Source organism: Xenopus laevis, chromosome 9_10S, assembly GCF_017654675.1.
Source record: "Xenopus laevis strain J_2021 chromosome 9_10S, Xenopus_laevis_v10.1, whole genome shotgun sequence".
NCBI classification, from domain to species: Eukaryota; Metazoa; Chordata; class Amphibia; order Anura; family Pipidae; genus Xenopus; species Xenopus laevis.
In genome coordinates this window covers 97,577,111-97,602,530 of record NC_054388.1, presented here as the reverse complement: position 1 = coordinate 97,602,530, position 25,420 = coordinate 97,577,111, and the positions used below count along the sequence as shown (strand labels likewise).

General features: G+C 41.6%; 1 protein-coding gene across 1 annotated transcript in view; it reads right to left on the bottom strand.

The window, feature by feature from the left end:
- Positions 1-25,420, bottom strand: part of dnah3.S (dynein axonemal heavy chain 3 S homeolog) — a 169,807-nt gene that overhangs the window by 22,024 nt on the left and 122,363 nt on the right. Inside the window, exons 45-52 of the mRNA XM_018239192.2 lie at positions 24,763-24,919; positions 22,750-22,893; positions 18,917-19,583; positions 18,459-18,624; positions 16,623-16,839; positions 15,789-15,971; positions 10,825-11,023; positions 1,673-3,814 (exon numbers count right to left, since the gene is read on the bottom strand). Coding sequence (XP_018094681.1) covers positions 1,673-3,814; positions 10,825-11,023; positions 15,789-15,971; positions 16,623-16,839; positions 18,459-18,624; positions 18,917-19,583; positions 22,750-22,893; positions 24,763-24,919 — 3,875 coding nt within the window. The remainder of the gene's footprint in view (positions 1-1,672; positions 3,815-10,824; positions 11,024-15,788; positions 15,972-16,622; positions 16,840-18,458; positions 18,625-18,916; positions 19,584-22,749; positions 22,894-24,762; positions 24,920-25,420) is intronic.

Sequence of the window (25,420 nt, the reverse complement as noted above, 5' to 3'; positions counted from 1 at the left end):
TCTATAGGCTGTTTCCATATTCATTATAGTCCAGTGTTATTGTATTGCAACTCCCAGCAGCTTATTTTTTGAATAAAGGGTTTTTCCTCTAAAATAAGTCTTTAGGATAACAAATTAAAGATAAGAACTAAAGAATATCCTTGCTTAAATGGTGGTGAGTCAAAGATCTAGTATATTTTTATAAATTCCTCTGAATATTGTTTGATACCTTAAAAGATATTGCTTTAATTTAGCTTATATATGAAAACGATACATTATTCCTGCCTAGGCTCACACTCTATAAAAAAAGACAGCCTCATTACTCTATAAAATGACCATTCATTTTAATTTGACCCTGCTGTCTTATAATGTGTATCATTTTATCTACTTATAGATTTAAATTTATTTCTTCCATCAGCAAATTTTAAAGGGCCACTGCACCCTTTTTCCATATGGATTTGCCTAATGTTTTATTTTCCATTAGTGGCATAGGACAATGGCACACTCTGTGGTTTTGTGCCTATGAGTTTTGTTATTTGGGAAGCAGAGCCAAATCAACCCAAACTGCCCACAATGTCCTGTCATGGCAATCTCCTTAAAGGACATGTAAAGCCTACATTTTCCTACCATGTATTTAAGTTGGGCATATCTTCCCCACCCAAGCCACATCATTTGTACTGCATATACCCCCTCCATTTGCCAGCTGCATCGCATTTTCTTAAAACAAATAGCAGCTTTTACCCGGCAGCCATTTTCCCTCTGACATCATCAGTAACACTAACATCTGCAAACAGGACATGTATGCTATAAAGTTTATGCAATGCAGAATGCAGGGTTACACAGGCTTTGATAAAAAGTTCTGCTGAGGTTGAACACTGTAATGGTTAATCTCTGGAAAGGTGGTTAGGAGTAAAAAATAGGATCAGACAGACAAAGCTTCTATGGGAACCAGCAATGATATCTCTTCATTGGCTGTTAGACTGGAGGGTGTGTTTAGTAATCTGAGCTGAGCAGAACTGAGCATGCTCATTAGCCAAAGCAAATTCCTGAGGGAGGAGGCAGAGTGGGTTAGAGGAGGAGAAGGATTTCTAAGCGATTAAGTGGATGCTGCAACCTTAATGTTAACCTTTTAACAACCACAGTGGCAGGTATCTAAAGATTTCAAAGAGGCTGTTCACTGATTAAATTTTTGTGGGTCGAGTTTACATGTGTACTTGTGTAATTGCTAGTCAGGCAATTCCCAGCTTGTACGAATAATAATTCCCAGCTCTTAGAAATAGGCAGGTGTCCTGCCTACTGAAGTGAGGGGCTTAAAGTGACAGAACTCATCCAATCTGCAATTGCCTTAGCCTTGCCTGAGCAGCCATTGCCACACTCGTATGCTTGCTACAAGCTTTTAATCACCTCCCATAGCTCTCATCTCACCTACTAAATAAAAGAAGCATTTTACTGTAACGGAACTGTTCCAACCAGTTGGAATCACCTATGAATATGATACACAAACAAGAATTATTCTAAGGTTTTACCAGAAACTCTCTGTAGGCATCAGTGGATTTCTTGAAGCAGGTTCTGTAACTATTGCTAGCCTGTACCTGTTGCTCTCCATGGCTATAGTTTCCAACCTTACTGGATGATCTCTGTTTCTATTACTTTTTGTGAATAATTTTTCTCAAAAACTATGAAAAATAATTACCGGCCATTGGATCAGCTCCCGGCGACAGCACAAAAATCAAAGGAGCACAGCAGTTGGAATCATTGTAGCTTCCAGCGAGGTCAAATGTTGGCGGTTCAATAAACTTTTTGCCCATATTTTCGGAAATGAATTCTTGGACCGCTGGAACCATTTTATCAGGCCTGAGACACCTAAGCACCACCAATCGATTTATACCATTTAGGTCTTTCCACTTATCTGGAAGGGCTTCATCTTGAGGATTTAAAGAGTCATAAATTGTTTTCCACTCAGAAATATTGTCTGTTACGTGGTTCATGAAGCCACGAAGAGGCTCTAGATTTGATGCCCGTACAATTTCAGCCCAAGATTTATCAGACAGCCACATAGAAGCAGGGTTTGGGTATGGGTTGTCAAGTGCTATACCACCAGTCAAGAGGAAACGCCAAACATCATCATTTACTTTGCCTTCACCTTTCATAATACCGATTGTCAACAGAAGTGAGAACAAAAGTTTGTCTTTTTCAAAAAGCGATCTGCAAACATTGTTGTAAGTACTTATTGTAAAGTGTCCAATTATATTTTCAATTCTCTCGTGCAGGTTTTCACTCTTCTTGCTATGTGCAAGGGAGTGAACATAAAGGTTTATAAACCAGGTCAAAGAATACTGGTACATTGGTTCTATATTGGCTAGGTCAGAAATGCAAAAGAATATAATAGATGAATGAACTGCCACTGGTTTGTATCCCATTCGTGTTGAATCTATTTCTTTCTCAGTTGCAGAGGCAATTTGTTGCTTTTCAGAAATTTCCTCTGAGAGTAGTTTTGATGAAGACAAAACTTTAATGGCCGTCTCATCTTCTAAAATGTTTCCTTGCGAGGATGAAAGGACTTCCAAAATTTTGTCTTCTATTTCTTTCAGTTGTTTTTTGTTGGTTGCACTTTCGACAATCAGCTGATTCTTCTTTTCCTCCAGTTCAGGTTTTTCTTTTGCTGCTACAATGCCGAGAAGTTGGTCCTGAAGACCCAAGGGTGTTATCATGAAGTTAAGGAGACACACTTTAACAGCCACTTCTGGAAGGTAATGAGGGTTTCTTAAGCGGGTGGTCATATAAAGTCTAAAATCTTTTGAGTACTCTATAATGTTTTCACCTAGCCTTATATATTCTACACCTTGCTGTTTAAATGTCTGTTTTAGCAGCAGAGGCTCCAAAACTGCATCTATTTCCTCACCAAGGTTTTCAAGTAAAACTGGGTTTCCAAACTGGATGGCATTTTCTAGGGTCCTTGTATACGTTGCATCAGATATCTTGATAACAAAAAGTTTGTTGGCTTTCTCCATGTTCTTTATCCACTTGTTGGCTTGTCCTTGAGGGTCAATCATCAAAGGAAATCTTCTTGAATTAGAAACAATAATACCATTGTCCACAGAAAAAGAATCGACAGGCAAACCAGCAATTTGCCAAGTGCGAATTTTAACTGGATCTCCCAAAGTAGAACTTAAGTTGAAGTCATCTGAGCAAGGTATTTTCTTTTCTTTGCATAAAATCTGCCATTGATTCTGGCATTCTTGACGGTAGTCTACTGTGAATGCTCCTAAATAGGCTACTGTACCTGATGATAGTAGTACATCCCCAGTAAGATTATTGTACCTGATGCCTAGCAATCTTGCCGCTTCTGTCCACCTATCTTTTTCTCCACCTAGGCCACTGATCAGTTTCTCTGCACGTACCAATTTCTGAGAACAGAGTTCAATGTTATTTTCCAGTTCCATCTTCTTCTTATTCATATCGCTTAATTCATCATTCAAAGCTTGAAGACGATCCTCTACAGCCTTCAGCTCTGCCCTTTTTGTATTTAACTGCTGCATTTGTATAAAGAGTTTACCTTCAGCTTCTTTAAGACGTTCCCGTTTTGGGGCAACCACTTTAGCCACTCGATCATACACTTCCATTGCTCTCACCCATTTGCAAAGTCCTTCGCAGGCTGAGGAAACATTCTTGATGACAGAAGGCTGAAAATCAGGATTGTCAATAAATTTTTCTCTTATTTTCTTCATCACTGCAGGATTGATGTTATCCTTATCGAATGCCTTCAAATTTTCAAGAAACTTCAGATCGCCTAGAACCTTTTTGGAAGGCCCCCAAAAATCTTCTACCATTTTACCTAAAGTAAGGAAAAAACGAAAAATTAAAAAGGAAATCCTGGTTATTAAAAGCATTTACAAAAACAAAACTAGAAAATATACTGTATTGTCCAATTTGTTCCCAAAATTGAAACCTTATAATGTGTTACACTTAAAAACGTAATACAGTATGGGAAATAGAGATGTTCCAAATTCCATGGATATGGATTTTGACCAAACACTAGACCGAAAAACTATACTTTTAGGTCGACCACCACATTATTGCTATGTGTCAGGGAACCGGGAGTTCCCTCTGGGGAGTAGTCCGGATTTAGGAGGAAGCCCCTCAGGAGGGATCAGGATCGTGGTATCCAGGGATTTAGCAGAAGGGGTAATAGAGTTCAGGCAACAGGTCAAAAGGCAGGCAGAATATAAGCAGAGTCCAAAGTCCAGGCAGGGGGTCAACAACAAGAGATCAATCAAGAATATACTCAGGGATAACAGGAACAGCAACAGGGAACCCAGGAATCTATTCAGGAACAAGATCCTATTTTCGGGCGCCATCTTGGCGCCTCAGGCGTCCTTTTAAAGGGGATTTTTGGCGCCCTTGCGTCGGCGTCAGCACGTCTGCGACCGACGCGCTGCGCCTGCGTCCGTCGCGTCGTTGTGACGTCTTCGCGCCTGCGCACTTGCGCGCAGGCGTCTCTGCGCCGGCGCCGCTACCCACGTGGCGGCCATGGGCGCCGCCATTTTGGGAGCGGCGTCGGAAGTGATAGCTGCGCCGCCCGGAGCTCCTGGTCCTGCTCCGGGCGGCGATCGTGACAGTACCCCCCCCCTCACGGGGGGCCTCAGGACCACCGGGACAAGGTTTCTGGGGAAACTTGGCGTGAAAATCCCTCACCAGACGGGGAGCGTGAACATCACGGTGTCCTTCCCAGGAGCATTCTTCAGGACCAAAGCCCCTCCACTGAATGAGGTACTGAAGGGACCCACTGGAGATCCTGGAGTCTAGGATTTTCTCCACCTCGTACTCGAGTTGACCCTCCACAGAGATGGCAGGAGGAGGAGATTGACCACCAGAAAACCGGTTGGTGATGGCGGGTTTCACCAGAGACACGTGGAACACGTTGGGGATTCTCATCTCTGGTGGAAGCTGAAGTCTGACAGCCACAGGGTTGATTATCTCCAAGATGGGAAATGGACCCACGAATTTTGGACCCAACTTGGGAGATGGTATCTTCAACCGGATATTCCTGGAAGAGAGCCAGACATTATCACCCACCTTGTAGGGAGGAGAAGATCTTCGACGCCGATCCGCGAAAGTCTTATGAACCAAAGCGCTCTTCTCTAGGTTCAACTTGGTAGCAGCCCAAATAGCAGACATATGGGCTGCGGAATCGTCAGCAGCCGGGACGTCAGAAAGTACAAAGTCTTGGGGAAAAGCTTGAGGATGCTGCCCATACACCGACATGAACGGAGACCTTCCTGTAGAGGAATGACAAGCATTATTATGAGCGAATTCCGCCCATGGGAGGAGATCAGACCAGTCATCCTGGCAGAGGGATACGTGGTTCCTCAGGAACTGTTCCAGGGCTTGGTTGACACGTTCAGCTGCCCCATTCGTCTGTGGATGGTATGCAGAAGAAAACTGAAGAACAATTCCCAGGTTTTTGCATAGGGAACGCCAGAATTTAGCAGTAAACTGGGTGCCTCTATCAGAGACGATCTCCACCGGGAAACCATGCAGGCGGAAGATGTACTGGATAAATAGCTGGGACAGCTCCACCGCAGAGGGCAACTTCTTCAAAGGGATGAAATGGGCCATTTTGGAGAATCGATCAATGACAACCCAGATCACAGTGTTCCCACAAGAGGGAGGAAGTTCGACAATGAAGTCCATGGACAGGTGGGTCCAGGGACGGGAAGGAACCGGCAAAGGCTGTAGTAACCCACTGGGGCGGGAATGGCTTGACTTAGATGTGGCACAAACATTACAGGCAGCAACAAAGTCCTTCACATCTTTGCGGATATCAGGCCACCAGACCAGGCGTCGTAAGAGTTCAAGAGTCTTAGCTGGACCAGGGTGTCCGGCTTGCCGGGAGCAATGGGTCTGTTGCAGAATAGGCAGACGCAGCTCAGGAGGAACAAATGCCATTCCAATGGGAGTATCTGAAGGAGCAGAAGATTGACCAGCCAGGATTTGATCAGCAAACTGTGGATACAGGGAGGCAATAATCTTGACTGGAGGGATGATTGGCTCTTGTCTCTCAGGAGAGCGGTCCACCGGAGTGAAGCTACGAGACAAGGCGTCGGCCTTCTGATTCTTGGAACCTGGGCGAAAAGTCAAGATAAAATTAAACCGAGAGAAGAAGAGAGCCCACCTTGCTTGCCTGGGGTTTAGCCTCTTGAGGGACTGGATGAACTCGAGATTCTTATGATCGGTGTAAATCTGAACAGGAATCAGAGAACCCTCCAGGAGGTGACGCCACTCTTCAAGAGCAAGTTTAACAGCCAAGAGTTCTCGGTTCCCGACATCGTAGTTCTGCTCTGCGGACGAGAACTTCTTGGAGAAATAAGCACAGGGATGCAACTTCCCATCAGCGGGGTGTCTCTGAGACAGGATGGCTCCGGCTCCGACTTCAGAAGCATCTACTTCGATGCAAAAGGGTAGTTCAGGATTGGGGTGTCGGAGAACAGAAGCGGACATGAAGGCCTCTTTCAAAGACTGAAAAGCTTCAATGGCAGATGGGGGCCACAAGCTGGGTTTACCCCCTTTCCGGATGAGAGCCAGGATAGGTGCAATGCGGGAAGAGAACCCCCGGATGAACTGCCGATAGTAGTTAGCAAATCCGATAAATCTCTGGATTGCCTTGGTACTCAGCGGAATAGGCCACTCCTGGATGGCAGACACTTTCACGGGATCCATCTCAAATCCCTCAGGGGAGATAATGTATCCTAGGAAGGGGATCTTGGACACCTCGAAGACGCACTTCTCCAACTTGGCGAAGAGAGAGTTCTTCCTCAAACGAGAGAGTACCTCCTTCACCTGGGAGCGATGGCTTTCTAGGTCTTTAGAAAAGATCAGGATGTCGTCCAGGTATACGACTACGAACCTTCCTAGGAGATCCCGGAACACATCGTTAACAAACTCCTGGAAGACGGCAGGGGCATTGCAAAGGCCGAAGGGCATAACGAGATATTCATAGTGCCCATCACGAGTGTTGAAAGCCGTCTTCCATTCATCACCCTCACGGATGCGAATGAGATTGTACGCCCCTCGGAGATCCAACTTAGAGAATATCTTCGCCCCCTTCAGCTGGTCGAAGAGCTCTACGATCAAGGGCAGAGGGTACCTGTTTTTTACAGTGATTTTATTCAGGCCCCGGTAGTCTATGCATGGCCGAAGGCCTCCGTCCTTCTTCTCCACGAAGAAGAAGCCAGCCCCTGCAGGAGAGGTAGAAGGGCGGATAAACCCCCGCTGGAGATTTTCTTGGATGTATTCCTTCATTGCAGTAGTCTCAGCAGGAGAGAGAGGGTAAGTGCGGCCTCTGGGGGGCATGGCTCCAGGCAGGAGTTCGACAGGACAGTCATAAGAGCGATGTGGAGGAAGGAATTCCGCAGACTTCTTACAGAACACATCGGAGAATTCCTTATAACAGGAGGGAAGAGACTTTAACTCGGTTGAGGAAATAGTTACCTTCTTGAGGGGTTTAGCAGGAAGGCAATGCTGTAGGCAGAATGGGCTCCAACGAGAGACCTGCCCTGTGGACCAGTCTATGGTGGGATTGTGCAGGCGCAGCCAGGGGAGACCCAAAACAACAGGAACATCGGGACAAGAGATGATAAGAAACGAAAGTCTCTCTTTATGCAGGGTCCCAACCTGCACAAATAGTTCACCAGTGGTCATCGTGAGTACAGACTCCAGGGGTTTATCATCTATGGCGACAATCCTCATGGGAGAAGGCAAAGGAAATAGGGGGATTCCCATGTTCTTAGCAAAGAGAGCGTCCATGAAGTTACCCCCGGCTCCGGAATCGAGGAAAGCATTCCCGAAGATGGTCTTATCGGTCAGACGAATCTGGAAGGGAAGGAGAAACCTGTGTGAGTTTTCTTGAGTCTTCCCCAGAGACCTATCTCGAGACTTTTGAGTAGTGCCCCCTACATGAGTTACCATAGACATACCTCGGGGTACAAAACTCTTAGCCTTTGCAGGACAGGCATTAGCGAAGTGGGAATGTCCGCCACAATACAGACACAGGCCTGACATCCGTCTGCGGAGTCTTTCTTGTTCAGTGAGGCGGGTTCTTCCCACTTGCATGGGTTCTTCCTGAAGAGAAATGGATGCTTGGGCAGGAGAGGTGACAGAAGCCTGCAGGAGAGGCCTCTCGAAGCGAGGTGCCAACATGGGTTGAAATTTCCTGACACGAACTCTCAGGGTTTGATGCTCTCTCAGAAGAGTGTCCACCTTGACAGCCAAGGCGATGAGGTCTTCAACTTGCGTGGGTAATTCACGAGAGACCAGGTCATCTTTGATGCGAAGGGAGAGACCATTATAAAATGCAGTATGGTATGCGTCGTTGTTCCAACGAGTCTCAGCAGCAAGTGTACGGAATTCAATAGCATACTCCGCTACACTGCGACTCCCTTGGCGGATTTGGAACAGACGGGACGCAGCGGAAGTCACCCGGCCGGGAGCATCGAAGACGATCTTAAATTCTTTGAGAAATGCTTCTGCGTCATCCATCAGTGGGGACTGCTTCTCCCAGTGTGGAGATGCCCACTCGAGAGCTTTCCCTGCCAGACGAGTAATCACGAACCCCACCTTAGCACGTTCAGAGTCAAATTCAGTGGGGTGTAGGGCAAATCGAATCTGGCACTGATTCACGAATCCTCGACAGGCTTGAGGATCGCCATCGTAGAGAGGCGGAGCAGGAATATGAGGACCAGAAGTGGAGGGCTGGGTAGCCATGGCAGCAGCCGCTTGCGGAGGAGGTGCCGCCCGGGGGGTCGCTGGTGTCAACAAGGAGAGCTTTTCCAAGATCGCCTCCAGCGTGAGTCCCACGTAATTCTGCCGGGCTTCATACGCCTCCATGCGGGAATGCAGGCCCCGAAAGGCCCTGCCGAAATCTGGCTGAGCTTCTGGCTGAGCTTCCTCAGTGGAATCCATGGCCCGAAAATAATGTCAGGGAACCGGGAGTTCCCTCTGGGGAGTAGTCCGGATTTAGGAGGAAGCCCCTCAGGAGGGATCAGGATCGTGGTATCCAGGGATTTAGCAGAAGGGGTAATAGAGTTCAGGCAACAGGTCAAAAGGCAGGCAGAATATAAGCAGAGTCCAAAGTCCAGGCAGGGGGTCAACAACAAGAGATCAATCAAGAATATACTCAGGGATAACAGGAACAGCAACAGGGAACCCAGGAATCTATTCAGGAACAAGATCCTATTTTCGGGCGCCATCTTGGCGCCTCAGGCGTCCTTTTAAAGGGGATTTTTGGCGCCCTTGCGTCGGCGTCAGCACGTCTGCGACCGACGCGCTGCGCCTGCGTCCGTCGCGTCGTTGTGACGTCTTCGCGCCTGCGCACTTGCGCGCAGGCGTCTCTGCGCCGGCGCCGCTACCCACGTGGCGGCCATGGGCGCCGCCATTTTGGGAGCGGCGTCGGAAGTGATAGCTGCGCCGCCCGGAGCTCCTGGTCCTGCTCCGGGCGGCGATCGTGACACTATGCCACAAAGATGCAGAGACTACAGCGGACTAAAGGCATCCATACAAAGGCAGAAAGCCTTTGGATAGTTCTGACTGCTTCTGCAATCAAAAGCCTCATGCATGGAACTAAAAGATGCCAATATAACTATGAAGATTTTCATTCATCCAGGTCATGGTATATCTACTGTAGTATAGGTAATTCTAAAACAACTGGACTTGCTGAGTAATTATTGAAGACGTTTTACTACTCATCCAAGCAGCTTCTTCAGTTGGGAAGTCCTCGGCATATAAAGTATTCCACTAATCCAATCACAATAGCAATTGTAACTTTTTAAGAGAGGTGACATCCTGTAGTTACCGTGATAGGATTTCCAAGGTATCATGCCACTCCTAGAAACGGGTATTATTTGTGAGAGTTGCATGAATGGATGTGTGAAGTGTTCTTAAAAGATTCCAACCTCGATTGATATCTGATCAGGGCTCATTCAAACAAGATTGGTCAGTGGATGCTGATTGTGTCTACTCGATATTAAAATCTTCCCTGTATAATCTGACCAATTTTTATTTAGGTCCTGGAAACAATTAACAAGTCATTTAATTTGTCCATCAACTTTGGTGGTCAAATCAGACAATGATCCCAGCTTTAGAGCTATAGTAATCTAAGGGGGCATCACTGATCTAATTCCTTAACTGGTTGTACACACAGATACCTGGTCATATTAAGAGTCATTTTTATCCTAACCCAAGACAGGTTTTAGTTGGTGGGTGGGAAAAAAAAGGGCACCATTAAACATAATTCCAATATATAGAATTGCTATATACATTGCAATACATACAAAAGAGAATAATCCTTGAGAAATAGACTTTGTACCCTTTAAAATGCTGTACCTGCCAATAGGGCAATTTTGTATTTATAGTCTTCTTCTTGAGCTGTGTATTGCTCTTGTGTTTAGACTGACATTTTGACAATTAGGGTATCAATTGTTAACATCACAGATCATGTATCACATCAACCAACTGCTCAGTATTGTGTACAGGTATGGGATCCTTTATCCGAAAACCTGGTATCCAGAAAGCTGAATTACGGAAAGACCATCTCCCATAGACTCCATTTTATCCAAATAATCCAAATTTCTAAAAATTATATCCAAAGATACTAAGATATAATTCATCCTAATTGAAAGAAAAACCAGCCTATTAAGTTTATTTAATGTTAACATGATTTTCTAGTAGACATACTGTATGACGATTCAAATAATGGAAGGATTTTTACTCTGGGAAAATCCCAGGTCCCAAGCATTCTGGATAACAGGTTCCATACTTTAAATGATTTATTTAGGCTGATATTCTCACCTGTTCCGCTTGGGTCAGGCTTCCTGTCTGGTTTTATACCCTTCATAACACATATACTCTCCATGACAAGCTTTACGGGAGCTGGTGGATTTGTCATTGATTTCACAAGAGAGATATCTGATTGGTTGAGAGTATCCAGTGCTGATAAGGCGGCTTCTAGTGCCGGCATTGCCTCAGCGAGATCTCCTTCACATTCATCCTATACAAACACAGAATGTAACATATATGTGTTGACTATGTCATGTAATAAGCCACATACAACATTTTTATTAATCCAGAAGAAGTATATTATGAATGATAATTATGACAATTCACTAACTATACTACTATACAATTCACTTACACTGATTAAAGGTGCTACACTGCTCTGGTGCAGTAACCCATTCCCACAAATCACATCTTGCTTTTGTTTTCTAGCTTGTAAAACAACAGATTAAAACTGATTGCTGATTCATTTCTACGGGTGCAATTTATCACCCATGTTAGTAAATAAGCCCCGATTCAGGGTCGGGCCAGGCAACCCAGCCAGCCTTGGCACCCCTTCCACGGTGTGCGCAGGAAGTAGGCGTGCATGCGCGCTGAGCGACCCATCACCCCCTTTCCAGTATGCTCTTCTCCTCCCCTCCTGTACACGCACGCAGTGTGCAGGACTGAAGAGGAGAGGAGCGCACTCAGCCGGACTAGGGGTAGGAATTGGAGAAAGGTACATGCCTGGCGCCCTCCAAGCTTTGCACCCCAGGCACGTGCCTACTCTGCCTACCCCTAGTTCCGGCCCTGCCCTGATTTCTTTGTTACACTCTTGTAACACTTAAAAAATATTGGCATTTGAAACTCAATAAGTTAAGAGTCAGCCTGTAAATCCGGGGTCCCCTTTTTTTTACCCGTGAGTCGCATTCAAATGTAAAGAGAGTTGAGGAGCAACACATGCATGAAAAAAATCCCCGGGGTACCCCTATGTGGACTGTTAGACTACAGGAGGTTCTGTTTGACAGTAAACTTTTGTTTTATGCTACCAAAACTTGCATCCAAGCCTGGAATTCAAAAATAAGCACCTGCTTTGAGGCCACTGGAGTAACATCCAAGGGGTTGGTGAGCAACATGTTGCTCCCGAGCCACTGGTTGGCTCGAGAGCAAAACTAAAGCTTAAAGGAAAACTAAAGCTTAACCAAAGAAGTAGCTAAAGATGTTGTATATTATGTTTTGGGCTTCTGTACCAGCCCAAGGCAAACACAGCCCTTTAGGAGGGCAGATCTATATCTCCTAAGATGCCCCAGTAGCTCCCCATCTTCTTTTCTGCTGATTCACTGCACATGCTCTGTGCTGCTGACACTTACTGAGCTTATGGACCCAATATCACAATACAAGGCTGATTAGTAATTAATACAGATAATTACTACATGGCAGCACAGAAAACAGTGCAATTAGCCTCAGAATGTAGCATTATCGTATATTACAGGCAAACCTAATTTTCTGCTTGATAATTTGAGACAACCCCTAAGCTTATCTTCTCAACAGCTGCTCAGAGCCCACTGAGCATGTGAGTGTCACAGACACTTTCCAAGATGGTGACCCCCTGTGACAAGTTTGAAGTCCTGGATCATTGCTGCTATTGACAAGCTGAAACTTTAGGCTGGTGCAATAAGTTCACTATATAAAAGATGGCATTTTTAGCAATATTCATTTTTAGGGTTTAGTTCTCCTTTAAAGCCTGACCAAGGCCATTGTCCATCTGTATTATGAAACACCTCCCAATCAATGTGACTGCATTTAGCTGGATTTGAGCAGACAGTGTCTCTGAACAGCTCACAATTCATTCTTGTGCTTCTGTCCTGTGTCACATGATGGATAAACACTAGTGTCCCAGTGTCACTGGCAGCCCAAGCCATCACATTGCCTCCCAAATGTTTTATAGAGATGTGCTATGCTTTGGATCATGAGCTGTTCCACACCTTCTCCATACTTCTTTTTTCTTGCATCATTCTGGTACAGGTTGATCTTGGTTTCATCTGTCCAAAGAATGTTTTTCCAGAACTGTGCTGGCTTTTTTAGATGTTATTTAGTCCAATCTAGCCTTTCTATTCTTATGAGTGGATTGTACCTTGCAGTGCACCCTCTGTATTTACTTTCATGCAGTCTTCTCTTTATGGTAGATTTGGATATCGATATGCCTACCTCCTGGAGTGGTGTTCACTTGTTTGGCTGTTTCTGCGATCATCCACCACTGTTGTCTTCCGTGGACGTCCAGGTCTTTTTGCGTTGCTGAGTTCATCAGTGTTTTCTTTCTTTCTTTCTCAGGATGTACCAAACTGTAGATTTTGCCACTCCTAATATTGTAGCAATTTCAGTGATGGGTTTTTTCTGTTTTTGCAGCTTAAGGATGGCTTGTTTCACCTGCATGGAGAGCTCCTTTGACCACATGTTGTCCACATACAAGCACCCCCCCCCCCAAATCAACTCCAGGGCTTTTATCTGCTTCATTGATAATGATATAACAAAGGAATTGCCCAAATCCGCCCATGAAATAGCCTTTGAGTCAATTGTCCAATTACTTTTGAGCCCCTGAAATTAAATGATTGAGTTAAAAAAGGCTTTAGTTCCTCACATTTTCATGCAATCTTTTTGTTCAACCCACTGAATTAAAGCTGAAAGTCTGCAGTTCAACTGCATCTGAGTTGTTTCATTTCAAATTCATTGTGGTAATGTACAGAACCACAATTAGGAAAAAGTTGTCTCTGTCCAAATATTAATGGACCTAACTTTATGTTGATTTTTTTTTTTACTTTGTACAGACTATCTATTTACCAAGTTTTATTTTTACACTGAACAATTCCTTTAAGGGCATTTTAAGCAAACAATGAAAGTAAACTCTGGTTTCACCATTTCATAGAGAACTATAAAGTTGCCCTTTGGCGTACTGTAATGAACTGTACACTGATAAATATTCTCCAATAGTGGTTTGTTCCAGTTCAATACAGTATATAGAGGACAGTACACTTTGCATAAAACCTTCAAACCAGCTGAGGCTCCAGTAGGCTATAGATGCTGGAGAAGGGTTGGGAATTATTTTAATTAAGGTTTCAGAGCCATAAGAAATTTATTTGATTGATGCTTGTAGAAAAAGGCAAAAAGGCGAAATCAATAAAAGGTAACATAGAATTTATATTGTGTAATCTATTAATTAGGAACACTTTAGCTGAACTGTGTAGTCTATTAAATAAGCATTCTAGAAGCTGTAGCCAATTATTATCTTGTGATACCAGTGGCAGCAAGTTCTGAGAGTAGCAATAATTCCGCACTAAGTGACAGATTAGTTGCCACAGAATAATACAAGGAAAGGGATGCTGTTGTCACTAGGTCTTCATTCATACTCATTTCCATCATGTTAGCTCACCACTGAATACTGTTACCAGATCTACCTAAATACTGAAGGGGTGGGGTTTCTGGGCTTTATTGCATGGAATAAGATCAATAAAAGTTGGGTTTTATTTGAATGCCTTTCTTTGACTGTGGGACCTCTCCTCCAGGCTTTCAGACAAAATGACAACCCAGGAACCAAATTCAGGAGAAGTTTGGCCCACAGCATAATCCTCTATGTTTTGTTACACCCAACTACAGGCCTTTACGCTCCATCCATTCCCCTTGCTTCACCCATGGCAGGATTAATTCAGAATGGTTCACAGGTCTCAGTCAATCTCAGAGACCCCAGAATTATGTTTGACTAGTAATGGGCGACTAGTCTGACCCGTTTCGTTTCACCAACATTTCTCGAAACGTGAAAATTTGCCAAAATGCATTGAAGTCTGTGGGCGTCAAATTTTTTTTGTACCAAGACAATTTTTTTCACTAACAGAAAAAAACCCCTGCGGCTCTGTCAAAAAAAGTGAATGTTGCAATATTCCTAATAAAAATCAAAGCTCAACCGGCATCGAAATTGACCTGGGTGCATGACCCCAGGTCCGTCTCTTAAAGGGCATGTAAAGGCAAAAAAATAAAATCCCATTTTTACTTTCTTTAATGGAAAAGAAACCTATCTCCAATATACTTTAATAAAAAAAAATGTGTAACGTTTTTATAAGAAACCTGACTGTATGCAGTGAAATTCTCCCTTCATTTACTGCTGTGGATAGGAATTGTCAGACGGTCCCTAACTGCTGGGCAGGGAAACAATCATACTTATATACAGCAGGGGGAGCCCCCGCCTTACTTTCCAGTCATGCAGAACTCAAGCAGCTTTGTTTATGATGGTCCCTAAGCAGCCCAGACCACACTGAGCATGTGCCTTGGTCTTGCAAAGATGTTTAACAAAGATGGAGACCCCCTGTAGCCAACTTTGAAAGCATAAATCATTTGTTTGATTAGGCTTGTGGTGCAGAAAGTTCATGTTTATATTTAGTATACAAAATACAGCATTTCTAGCCTTATTCTATTTTAGCAGGAAGAAGATCACGTGGAAGAAGATGGCGTCGGTGAACTCAGTAGACTGGACCTGCGCAGAAGGGTAAGTAACAAGTTAGGGGCATTTGCCCAGCGGGACAGGTAGGCCAGGGGGGAGGAGGGAGGGGAAGCAACACAGGGGAGAGGGGGGAGGGTTTTTGCGCCGACTGGGTTTCCTTCTCCTTTAAGCTGTGAGTCACAGTTCTCCCAAGAGACTTGTTTATCTTAAATTGTTACAATTCTATCAAAGTGCAGGTGCTGAGTATTCTGGGCTTCCTGCCAAAAAGCCTCTTTTTAAATTAAGTTTCAGAATCTGTGTATCTTCTTCTGGCATCAGTGCAGGTGATCAAAGAGAAACTTGGGACTTAGGGATAAGCTGTGAAAATCGGCACTGTCCCGCAGAAAATGGGACAGTTGTAAGAAATAATTTTGGCTTTGTAAAAAGTTTTTTTTATTAGGCAAAAATATTTTTTGGGGTTTACATTCCCTTTAAGTATATCTGGGTAGAAGTCTGGTGTGCAGTGTGTTACCTTGATTGCCTTGGAAGCTGCCGCTGCTTCATTGGCCACCTTCTCGTCCGCAGATACCAGTTCTTTTTTAGCATCAACCTCAATTGTCTCTGATTCAATTTTGATCATCATCTTCTCTGTTTCAGCTGATGTTTTAATCAGTTCTGGCTGCAGAGCTGTCAGTTCCTTTTGCATTACTGAGACCTAATGGAAATACCAGGACAACCGCACGTCGTTATTTTACATACAGTATTCATTGATTTCTTTGTTCACTAAAGGGCAAGTGATGTTATTAAGTGGAAATACATATAGTTTTACATTTAATGTTTGTACCTGTTGATCCAGCACCTAAAATAAACATTTTCATGGCAACAAATGTCATATTTTATATTACAAAAGCTTTTATTATTGTAAGGACCAACGACATTTGGCCTTTTGCATCTTCCTGTGTAAGAACTAAATCAATTGTATTCTACAGAGTTTATCTGCCATTCCCCTCAAAATACTGATGCTACTGTAATTGTCCCTAAGGGATAAGCAATAAAAGTAATTCAGAGCAAGCTGCTTGGTACAGTCTATTAACAGGCATCATTATAACCTTTAGGGTAAGCCCTGGCCTTTTTTTCAGTTGCAGTCATTATCCTGTTCTTCCATCGATTTTCTAACTGCTGTACTGTTGCCATGGTAATCAATGCTTCCATGCTTATAGCAGACTTGGGGGTTAATAAGGTTTTTCTAAACTTTGTCAGTCCCTTAAAATTTGCAGTGTCCTGCAACCATTTATTTTAATCACACAGTATAAAACTATAGGAACAAGCAATGCATAACAATAGACCAGTTTATTTAACGATTTACCTGTGATGAAGCAAATTCAAGTTTCTCTAAACCAACCAAGTAGCGATTTCTCATGGTGTCCACCTCCTGCCTTTTGCTGTTAAGCAAGGTCTTGAAAGTAAGGATCAACTCCAAGTAAGAAGTTGGTGTAACATAGTTGTGTCTCCGAAGAGTGTTGTAATAGCTGTCGGACATCTGCTTGACCGTTTCCTGGAAATACTTGCACATGGAAACGACCCTACAAAATGGATTTGAAGTTGCAACATGTTTAACAAATTGTCCAAATCATCATCTGATGAATATATCATTGATTCTAGCTCATACAGAGAAAGCATGCCCCATTCATCTTCCAGTTACAACCCCCTCAATATGCATTCAACTTAGCATTTTGTGATGATACACTATTGCTTCCCACTGCATTTTCATATATGGGTGTGCCTATATATAACGCTATTGCCATACTTGGCAAACAAATTCTCTATAAAATGCAAAAGCAACACTCATTTTGTAGTATATGGGGAATGCTATGGCAGCTCCTACTTGCAAATCAAATTAAAATTTTAGTATAATCACATGTCAAAATGGCAATTTATCCTAGTGTTTTACAGCAAAATGTTCTCTCTTGTAGCACCATAATGGCTTTACAAGTAAAGTACATCTTAAGGGTCATTTACTACAAACCCTCTTTCACCCATAATTTCCATCATAGTTAGGTGTTGTTCTATATTGCCTATCTCAATGACAAGAACAGAAAATGATATAATACAAGGGGCAAGCTCCTACATGCATCCTTCATTCATTCATTGAAGATCCCAGAGAGTAAGGGCTACAGAGAATCCCTGTCCTGATCTGGATGTGCTCTGTACCTTAACAATTCTTGAGCATAACAGAGCACCATGTCAGCAGGCACAAGTAGTAAGTATGGATGCACTGAATTCTGGGTTTGATTCAGGATTTGGCTGAATCCAAGCCTTTTTCAGCAAGATTAAGATTTGGTTGAATTCATGTGTCTGGATGAACCAAATTTGAACCCTTGAAAAACTTTTGGTCAAGGGAAAAAGGAAAATGTTTTCATGAGTGCTATGCATTCAGCTCTTTTTAAACCTTCCTTACCCTAAGTTGCATATTCAATTTAGGATTCCGATTCAGTTCAGGATTCAGCCAAATCCTTCATGAAAGATTTGGGATAGCCACTCCCTAATTTAAATGCCACAAGCACAATTCAAATTGGGTATCTGCTGGTCTCTGTGTTCCAAGATGGAAGGCCAGGTGCAAAAAAATGGTGAATTGTGTCTGTTTTTTTGCACTTTTTTGCACTTTTTGCACTTTGCACCCTACTTTCCACTTCCTAAATTGTACCTTATATTGATAATTCCTCATTCTTCCCCACACCCTCTCATTTATGCCATGGTAAGAACAGAGGCTGTTAATTGTAGGCAACGGGCCAGTAGAAAATATGTATGCTTTTCTACCCTGATAAAGGCATGCCCTCCTATTTTATCCTTGTTAAACTATTTTAGTAAAACAAAGATACTGTAAAAGCCTTTTTTAATGCCTGTTATCATACTATAATGATGTCCCAGTATCTCAATCAGCAGATTCGGAACTGCAGCAGTTATTACATTGTTATGTTAGCCACGGAACATAAGCTATTAGAACTCCAAGTAACATTTTAACTATGGATTTTGCTAGTGCAGAATAATGATTTTATGCATCCCCTCACATTTTATTACTAATGCATGAAGTATATTTTAATTAGGTTTAAAGAAACAATTTAAAGTTACTATTAAAAAATGCTGATTCCAATATACAGAGCTCGTTAGGAGTTCCCAATTAGCTGGGAATAAATATACATACTCTTTCCTAATATCGTCATCAAGTGCCACATCTTCCAAAAATTTGTTTGCAACCATTTCCAACGCATCAGTTGGCCAGGTCTGGAACCAATCAATGGTGCAGCAATTTATAAGCGATGGGAACATGCGAAGTCGATTACGAAAAGCATCCCCAATAGGACTCATGGCTGGTAGAAAACAAAGAAGCTGTTGGTATTACTGAGCTCATACGAATAGGTCAAGATCATGATCATGAACCAGGTCTAGTATCCCACAGCAACCAACAGTTGGTATAAATAACTCGAGGAGAAACGAGGACTGACGGGTCGGACAAAAGGGGAGATAAAGAGACTTTGGTCATTTAACATATAGCAAATTCATAATGTTTAATGGTGGTAGACATTTGAGTGGTTGCTATGGGTTACTAGACCTGGAGCAAATGTTGCCAGCTTTATTATATTACCCTGATAGTTTTCTTACCCAGCACCATGTGCAAATTTGCTTTGACTTTTTCTATGAAGAAGTTATACATTGCCATTGGAGTAGCATCAATTTTCCTGCCTTCTGTCCTTGCAATAGCCTGCATCTTCTCAACAATCTCTGCTTTTTCATCCGCTGGGAATATATTGGGGATATCTCCAGTGTTCAAGAGCATGTTTATATCTTCCACAAAGCCCTCATCTTTGATCTGATTATCACAGAACAGGAAGACCGTGTTTTTGCCGGCTACCCCAGCTTGCAGCATCACTTTCTTCACATCGTCACGCCATTCACTGATGGTATAATTCTTTGTGATCTCAATTTGGAAAAGCTCAAATGAGTTCATGAATGTGGCCAGTTTGGTTGCACTTTGGCGCCCACTACCACCAATGCCAACCAAAAGCAGATGACCATTATCCTGTTTTAACACTCTACAGATTCTTGAGATGTGCTCAATGGCAAATCTGAACATAACCAAAGACATGGGTGCTTTGCTGACATTATTATATTCTTCAAGGTAGTGTTCCATGACTGAGGTCAGGTGCTTCAAATCTGTAATTTCATCATAGACCTTTGTGTCGCTGTCTGGTTTGAAGTAATCTCCAAAGAACAGGCTTCGAATATTGTCATCAACGACTTTTCCTGTAGGAGCCAGATGGCTTAGAACCTGGCCAAAATATAACTTATCAGTAGGAGCCTGAGCAATAAAAGTTTATTTATTCATACACGTATCTACAATCTCAGTGTAAAATCAGGATATTATTGGCTGCACCCAAGATATGACCATGACATCTAACCAATGTCTCCAATCAACCTCAACCATGTCCTGTTTCCTAAAAGCAACTCTCCTTATTCAGCCTTACCTTGCTCATTAAACTAACAATATCTCATGGAACTGGGACTGCTGCTACTGCTACTGTTATCCAGAGTGCTAGGGACCAGGGGTTTTCAGGATAAGGGATCTTTCCGTAATTTAGATCTCCATACTATAAGTCTACTTAAATATAATTTAAACACTATTTAAACCCAATAGGCTGAGTTTGCCTCCAATAAGGAGTAATTATATCTTAGTTGGGATCAAGCACAAGGTTCTTTTTTATTATCACACAGAATTTTTAAAAATCTGAACTATTTGATTAAAATGGAGTTTATGGCAGATGGCCCTTCTGTAATTTGGAGCTTTCTGGATAACGGGTTTCCAGATAACAATGCCATGTATTTATGTTTAAAAATATACTTGTATAAAGTTTATGGGTTTTCTAACATTTCTAAAGGTAACCCTGTGTGCAGATATTCAAGCTGAGGAACGTTGATCATCAGACACCTTCACTGAAAAACAAAAAGTGGGTATAGTATTTTTAGGGGAGAGTTACCACAAAACACTTTTGTGGGTTTCTTCCAGATACTCCGTTTTATTCCCAAACCTCAAAAACATACAGGAAAGTTAAGGGGTGGTTCACCTTTAACTTAATTTTTTGTATGTTGTACAAAAAACCACAAATAATAAAAAGATGAAAATCAATTACAAATTGTCTTATCACTCTCTACATCATACTAAAAGTTAATTTAAAGATGAACAACCCCTTTAAATGGCTCCTGATAAAATTGATCATATTGACCACTGGGGGAGGAGCTGATGTGAATGATGTATCATCTCTATAAAAATGATGTATCATCTCTATATATAATGATTTGCTAAATGCAAGAGATGCAGATAAGAGACAAGGGAGAAAAGCAGATCATATCCACATATGCTTAAAAACAGAAACTTCCAATTTATGTAGCTGACAAACATCAATTATGCCACTTATAAGCATGATTTTGTACATCATAATTCATTTACTGTGTCATTCTCAGTCATCCAATATTGTATAGTTGGGTATTTAGCCTCTAGAACTAATCTATTTGCTTGCATAGTAAAATGCCAATGTATACACAAAGCTTGATTGTGATGTTTTAAATTTCATTACAGTGATACTATTTATAACAGAATACATTAGAGTATCAGAGTATTAGAGTGTCATTTTAATTCTGATGTATATAAATAGTGCATAGACAATGCACCCAGCATTTGCTAAGGAGCAGTTTTCTTCCATTGAATTATGTGGTTAATGTTTGTCCAGCCTTTGATTCACATGACCTTTTTATCTGAATTTACATCAGTTCTGCGTCATTTTTAGAAAGCATGATATAGCTCACATCGCAACACTTCGCCAGGCATAGATTTGCCAGGACAACGCTAATTCGCTAAAATCCAAAATTGCGTCCAGGGCACTGAAAGCTGGCAAAGAAGCGCTAGCGTTACTGCACTGCACTAGCGTTGGCTAATTTGCATACAGCGGGAAGGTAAAGTACAATGTACGTATATGTTGCAGCAAATACATTACACTTCACAAGGCCGGGAAACCTTAATAAAATAAAATAGAGTTGTTATATTGCCCTACACACGAGCCCAGTGTATAGTTTATATGTCATATGTTAGGAAATGTAGAGGGGGAAGCCGGGTACCCCAGAAAAAATTGACGATCTTTTGCAGCCTATCACCCTGAAAAATGGGAGTTAGAAAAAGTTTGAGAAAGTAGGGGGGAAGGAGGATACCCGAAAAAAAAATTTAAGATCTTTTTCAGTCTATCACCCTTTAAATAGGAAAAAACGCCAGCGTTTTTTGGGACTTAGAAAAATTGTAAACTTTTTTTTGAGGAACTCCTATCTACTCTATTGCACTTCGCTTGGTCTGAGGTGGCGAAGGAAGTCTAGCATAAGAGGTAATGTTCAATAAAATCAGAATCTTAGTGAATTTGCGTAGTTACGTCCATTCGACAAAGCGCAACTTCACCAGGTGTAAGGGAGCAAATTACCTCCTTCACTAGTGAAGTTACGCCTGCTTCCGTTAGTAAATCGGCAAAGTAACAAAATGACGTCACACTGGTGAATTTTCGCTAATTTTAGTCACTTCACCCTTTAGTAAATCTGCCCCTATGTGTCAATTTGCAGGACTTTAGGTCACTAGTCATGATTATTTTTTTTCTAGAGCAATTCTGTAAGGTAAGATTTTATGCATAAGAGTAATTATGTGCAAGCAATGCCATATATAGGTCATAGGCTGCATGTCATGTTATCCGTTGGGATATTTTACTAAACTATTATTTAGCTAGCTATATCCGAGATGATACCTATCTGCCACAGTTGATCTATAGTTGATCTGCTATAGTTGATCTGCCCAGAAACCATTTTCATCAAGGCAGTGGGTAGTAGGTGCATGGGTAGATGAAGAAGTAAGAGCAACTTTAGCAATGTTTGACTTCCAATACTGTAAGAACCACTCACTCATCAATCATCCCAAATGATTGCAACTTGAACTATTACTTTACTATATTTATCTTGTGTAGACATATTGTACTGTGCTTTTTAGAGATTGCTCATCATTCACATCAGTCCCTGCCCCATTGGAGCTTACAGTCTTCCCTATCACATACACATACCATACACTAGGGTACATTTCATCAGAAGCCAATTATCCTGCTTTTAGCATTGTGTTGTTACCTTTACTCAACTATAAACCTATATGCTTTCTTCCCTGCCCTATAGCTATAAGGCACCCATCTCTGCTCTACGGGCATAGGCTGCCTTGTTCTAAAGCTATTATATGCCTTTGCATGCTCTAAGATTCTAGGTGGCTTTTCTAGGTGACATTTCCCTTCTCTTCTACTCATTTGATAAAGAACTGGTTTTGCCATTCTTGTAAATACTTACCAAGGCATAACCACCAAAACCCCATATAAAATGCCAATACTCATCTGTATTCTATTTCTAAGGCTTCCCATAAATCATACCTTGTCGACACTTTGCTTGAAGCAATTAGAAGTCGTCTCTTTAACAATGTTAAAAAATACTTGTCGATCTTCAGGGTCAATCAAACGATCGTAGAAAACACGGTACACTTCATGGATCCAAAGCCTGATTAGCTTGTCATTATCCTGGAAATCATATTAAATTGAAGAATACATTACACACATTCTCTTTGTAATATGTAACATATGGTCCATTATTGATGTACCTTTTATGTACCTTTTATGTCAAAGAACCCTTGCAATGTGATTAATAATCTTCAAGGAATCCTGACTAAAGAACTCTGACAAGGACCATAATTCTCTGCTAAGTGTCTCTAAATGTCCTCTGATAATTATCTAAAGAGGAAGCTAAATGAAATATCTGGAGGGCTAATAAGGAGCTTTCAGTGTTTACTTTCTATGGTTAAGCAGCATGAAATATATTTACTGTTAACTGAAGCTTAATAATCCTTGCAGGCGTACAGTTCACTGTTTTACTTCATTGCTATGAGAGTAATGTAAGGTTATAACAAAGTCCACACTCAATTCTCACGTGCTCATCCAATCAATGTGCCCTGTGCATCAATGCAGATTTCCTGTATAAGGCTAGAAAAACCTTATTATTATTATAATTAGAATTATTAATTCAGCACATACATATTTGCAGTGCTGTTTGATATATAAATATTATTATTATTATTAACATGTATTTATATAGCCCCAACATATTGCGTAGCCTATATCAGGGATAGGCCATACACAACTGTATTTATCTGTGAAAGCTGCCATGCTGGGTCATAGGGCATAGTCTGCAATAAAACCCAATATTCAGCTGTTAAGTATTGAGCTCACCTATATCTTTCTCATACATACATGTAAATATACAGAGAGATAGAAAACTAGCACAAATATGGGATCCATTATATGGAAACCTTGCATCCAAAAAGCTCCAAATTATGGGAAGGTCAGCTACCATAGACTCCTAATATAATCAAATAATTCAAATTTTTTAAGATGATTTACTTTTTCTCTGTAGTAATAAAACAGAACCTTGTACTTTATCACATCTAATATATAATTAGTCCTTATTGGAGGCAAAGCAGTCCCATTGGGCTTACTGCATGTTTAAATGTTTTTTTAAAACACTTAAGGCATGGAAATCCAAATTGGGGTAAGATCCTAAAGTTGCAAGCATTCTATATAACAGGTCCCATACCTGTATTTTGTGCATAAAATAAGGCAATCTTTCCTATAATCCTAACTTAACCAGCATCCTCAGTACTGTTGCTTGAATGAATAGCATTAGAATATTATACTTTTCTTTCATTTCAAGTTACAGGCAATTTTCTTTGCAGATTTAAACGATTTTATTAGTTATGTGAGTCTAAGCTTATGACCGGTGAGTCAGTTGTTCTCTTATAGCACAACCTGTCATAACTGTCATACAATGATATGCATCGTTATAGTATCCCATTATCTTTTCATATCTATCTGGGATTTAAATTAACAATTAGTAATTTAGATGAGCATCAGAGTGAAATATATTTGCCATTATGCAACCAGAAAAAAGGATAATTTACAAATGTATAACGTGCACTAAAGACTTTTTAAGGCAATTTGCAAACAGGGTAACCTCAATGTTGCCTTTGTTGACATATCAGGATGGTTCAAGGCAAATGACTAAAGCTGACCATGCAAATTTAGATCCACTCATTTGGTGAAGCTGCCAAACTGCCAGATCTCTGCCTAGTATGCCACCCACAAGCTGGCTCAAATAAGGTTAATATTTCTTATCTGGGCCTGGACTATATGCTGCAGTGTGTTTAAGTGTTATCTCTGAAGCAATTCATTGAATTGAATCCATCCCACAAGCAACGTTTCCAGACATTTATTAATATACAAAGACAATGGAAAATGTTCTATTTGCATCCATTAGTTCTTTAATAGCCTGTGAATAGTACAACTGAGGCTTTTTTCCCCACGAATAATGGGGAGGTCGAGAACATTCTGTATTACCTGCAGGTGGGTGTGAGGGCACAGCAATACTCCCCGAACCACACGAGAAAAATCTCTCAGGTTAAAGACATAATGAGACTTGGATGGGGTTGGAAGGAAGTTTTCCACCGCTGCTTTGTAAATTGCCATTGTAGCTTGTATCATGAGCTTTCCTGTTCTGCAAAACAAATCACATTTGTTAAATTCTCAGCACAGTTAATATCCTTCTGTACATAAAAGGAAATATTTGAACATTATAAAATAAAAACAAATAGATCACTGACCACCAAACATATGGCTGTAGCATAATATAGGGTTGTTTTATGACTCTGAATGTATACAGGCCATGCTTAGAGCCCATAAACTAAATCATTGTGTAGGGTCCATAGCTACCAAGTGCCACTGGAGTTGTGACATCATACCACTTGCGAGACATGTACTGTATGTCCAAGGACTTACACTAGGGATGGGCGAATTTTTTCGCCTTGTTTCACTGCAGAAATGACGCCCATACACTTGTATGGCATCGTGCAACAAAAGAAAATTCTCTGCGCCTCAAAAATTTTTTGATGCCCATAGACTTTAATGGCCGTCAGCGTCATTTCACTGGTGGCAAATTTTTGGCGAAACGAAGCGGGTCAAATTCGCCCATCCCTAAGTCGCTCATGCATGCCAACCA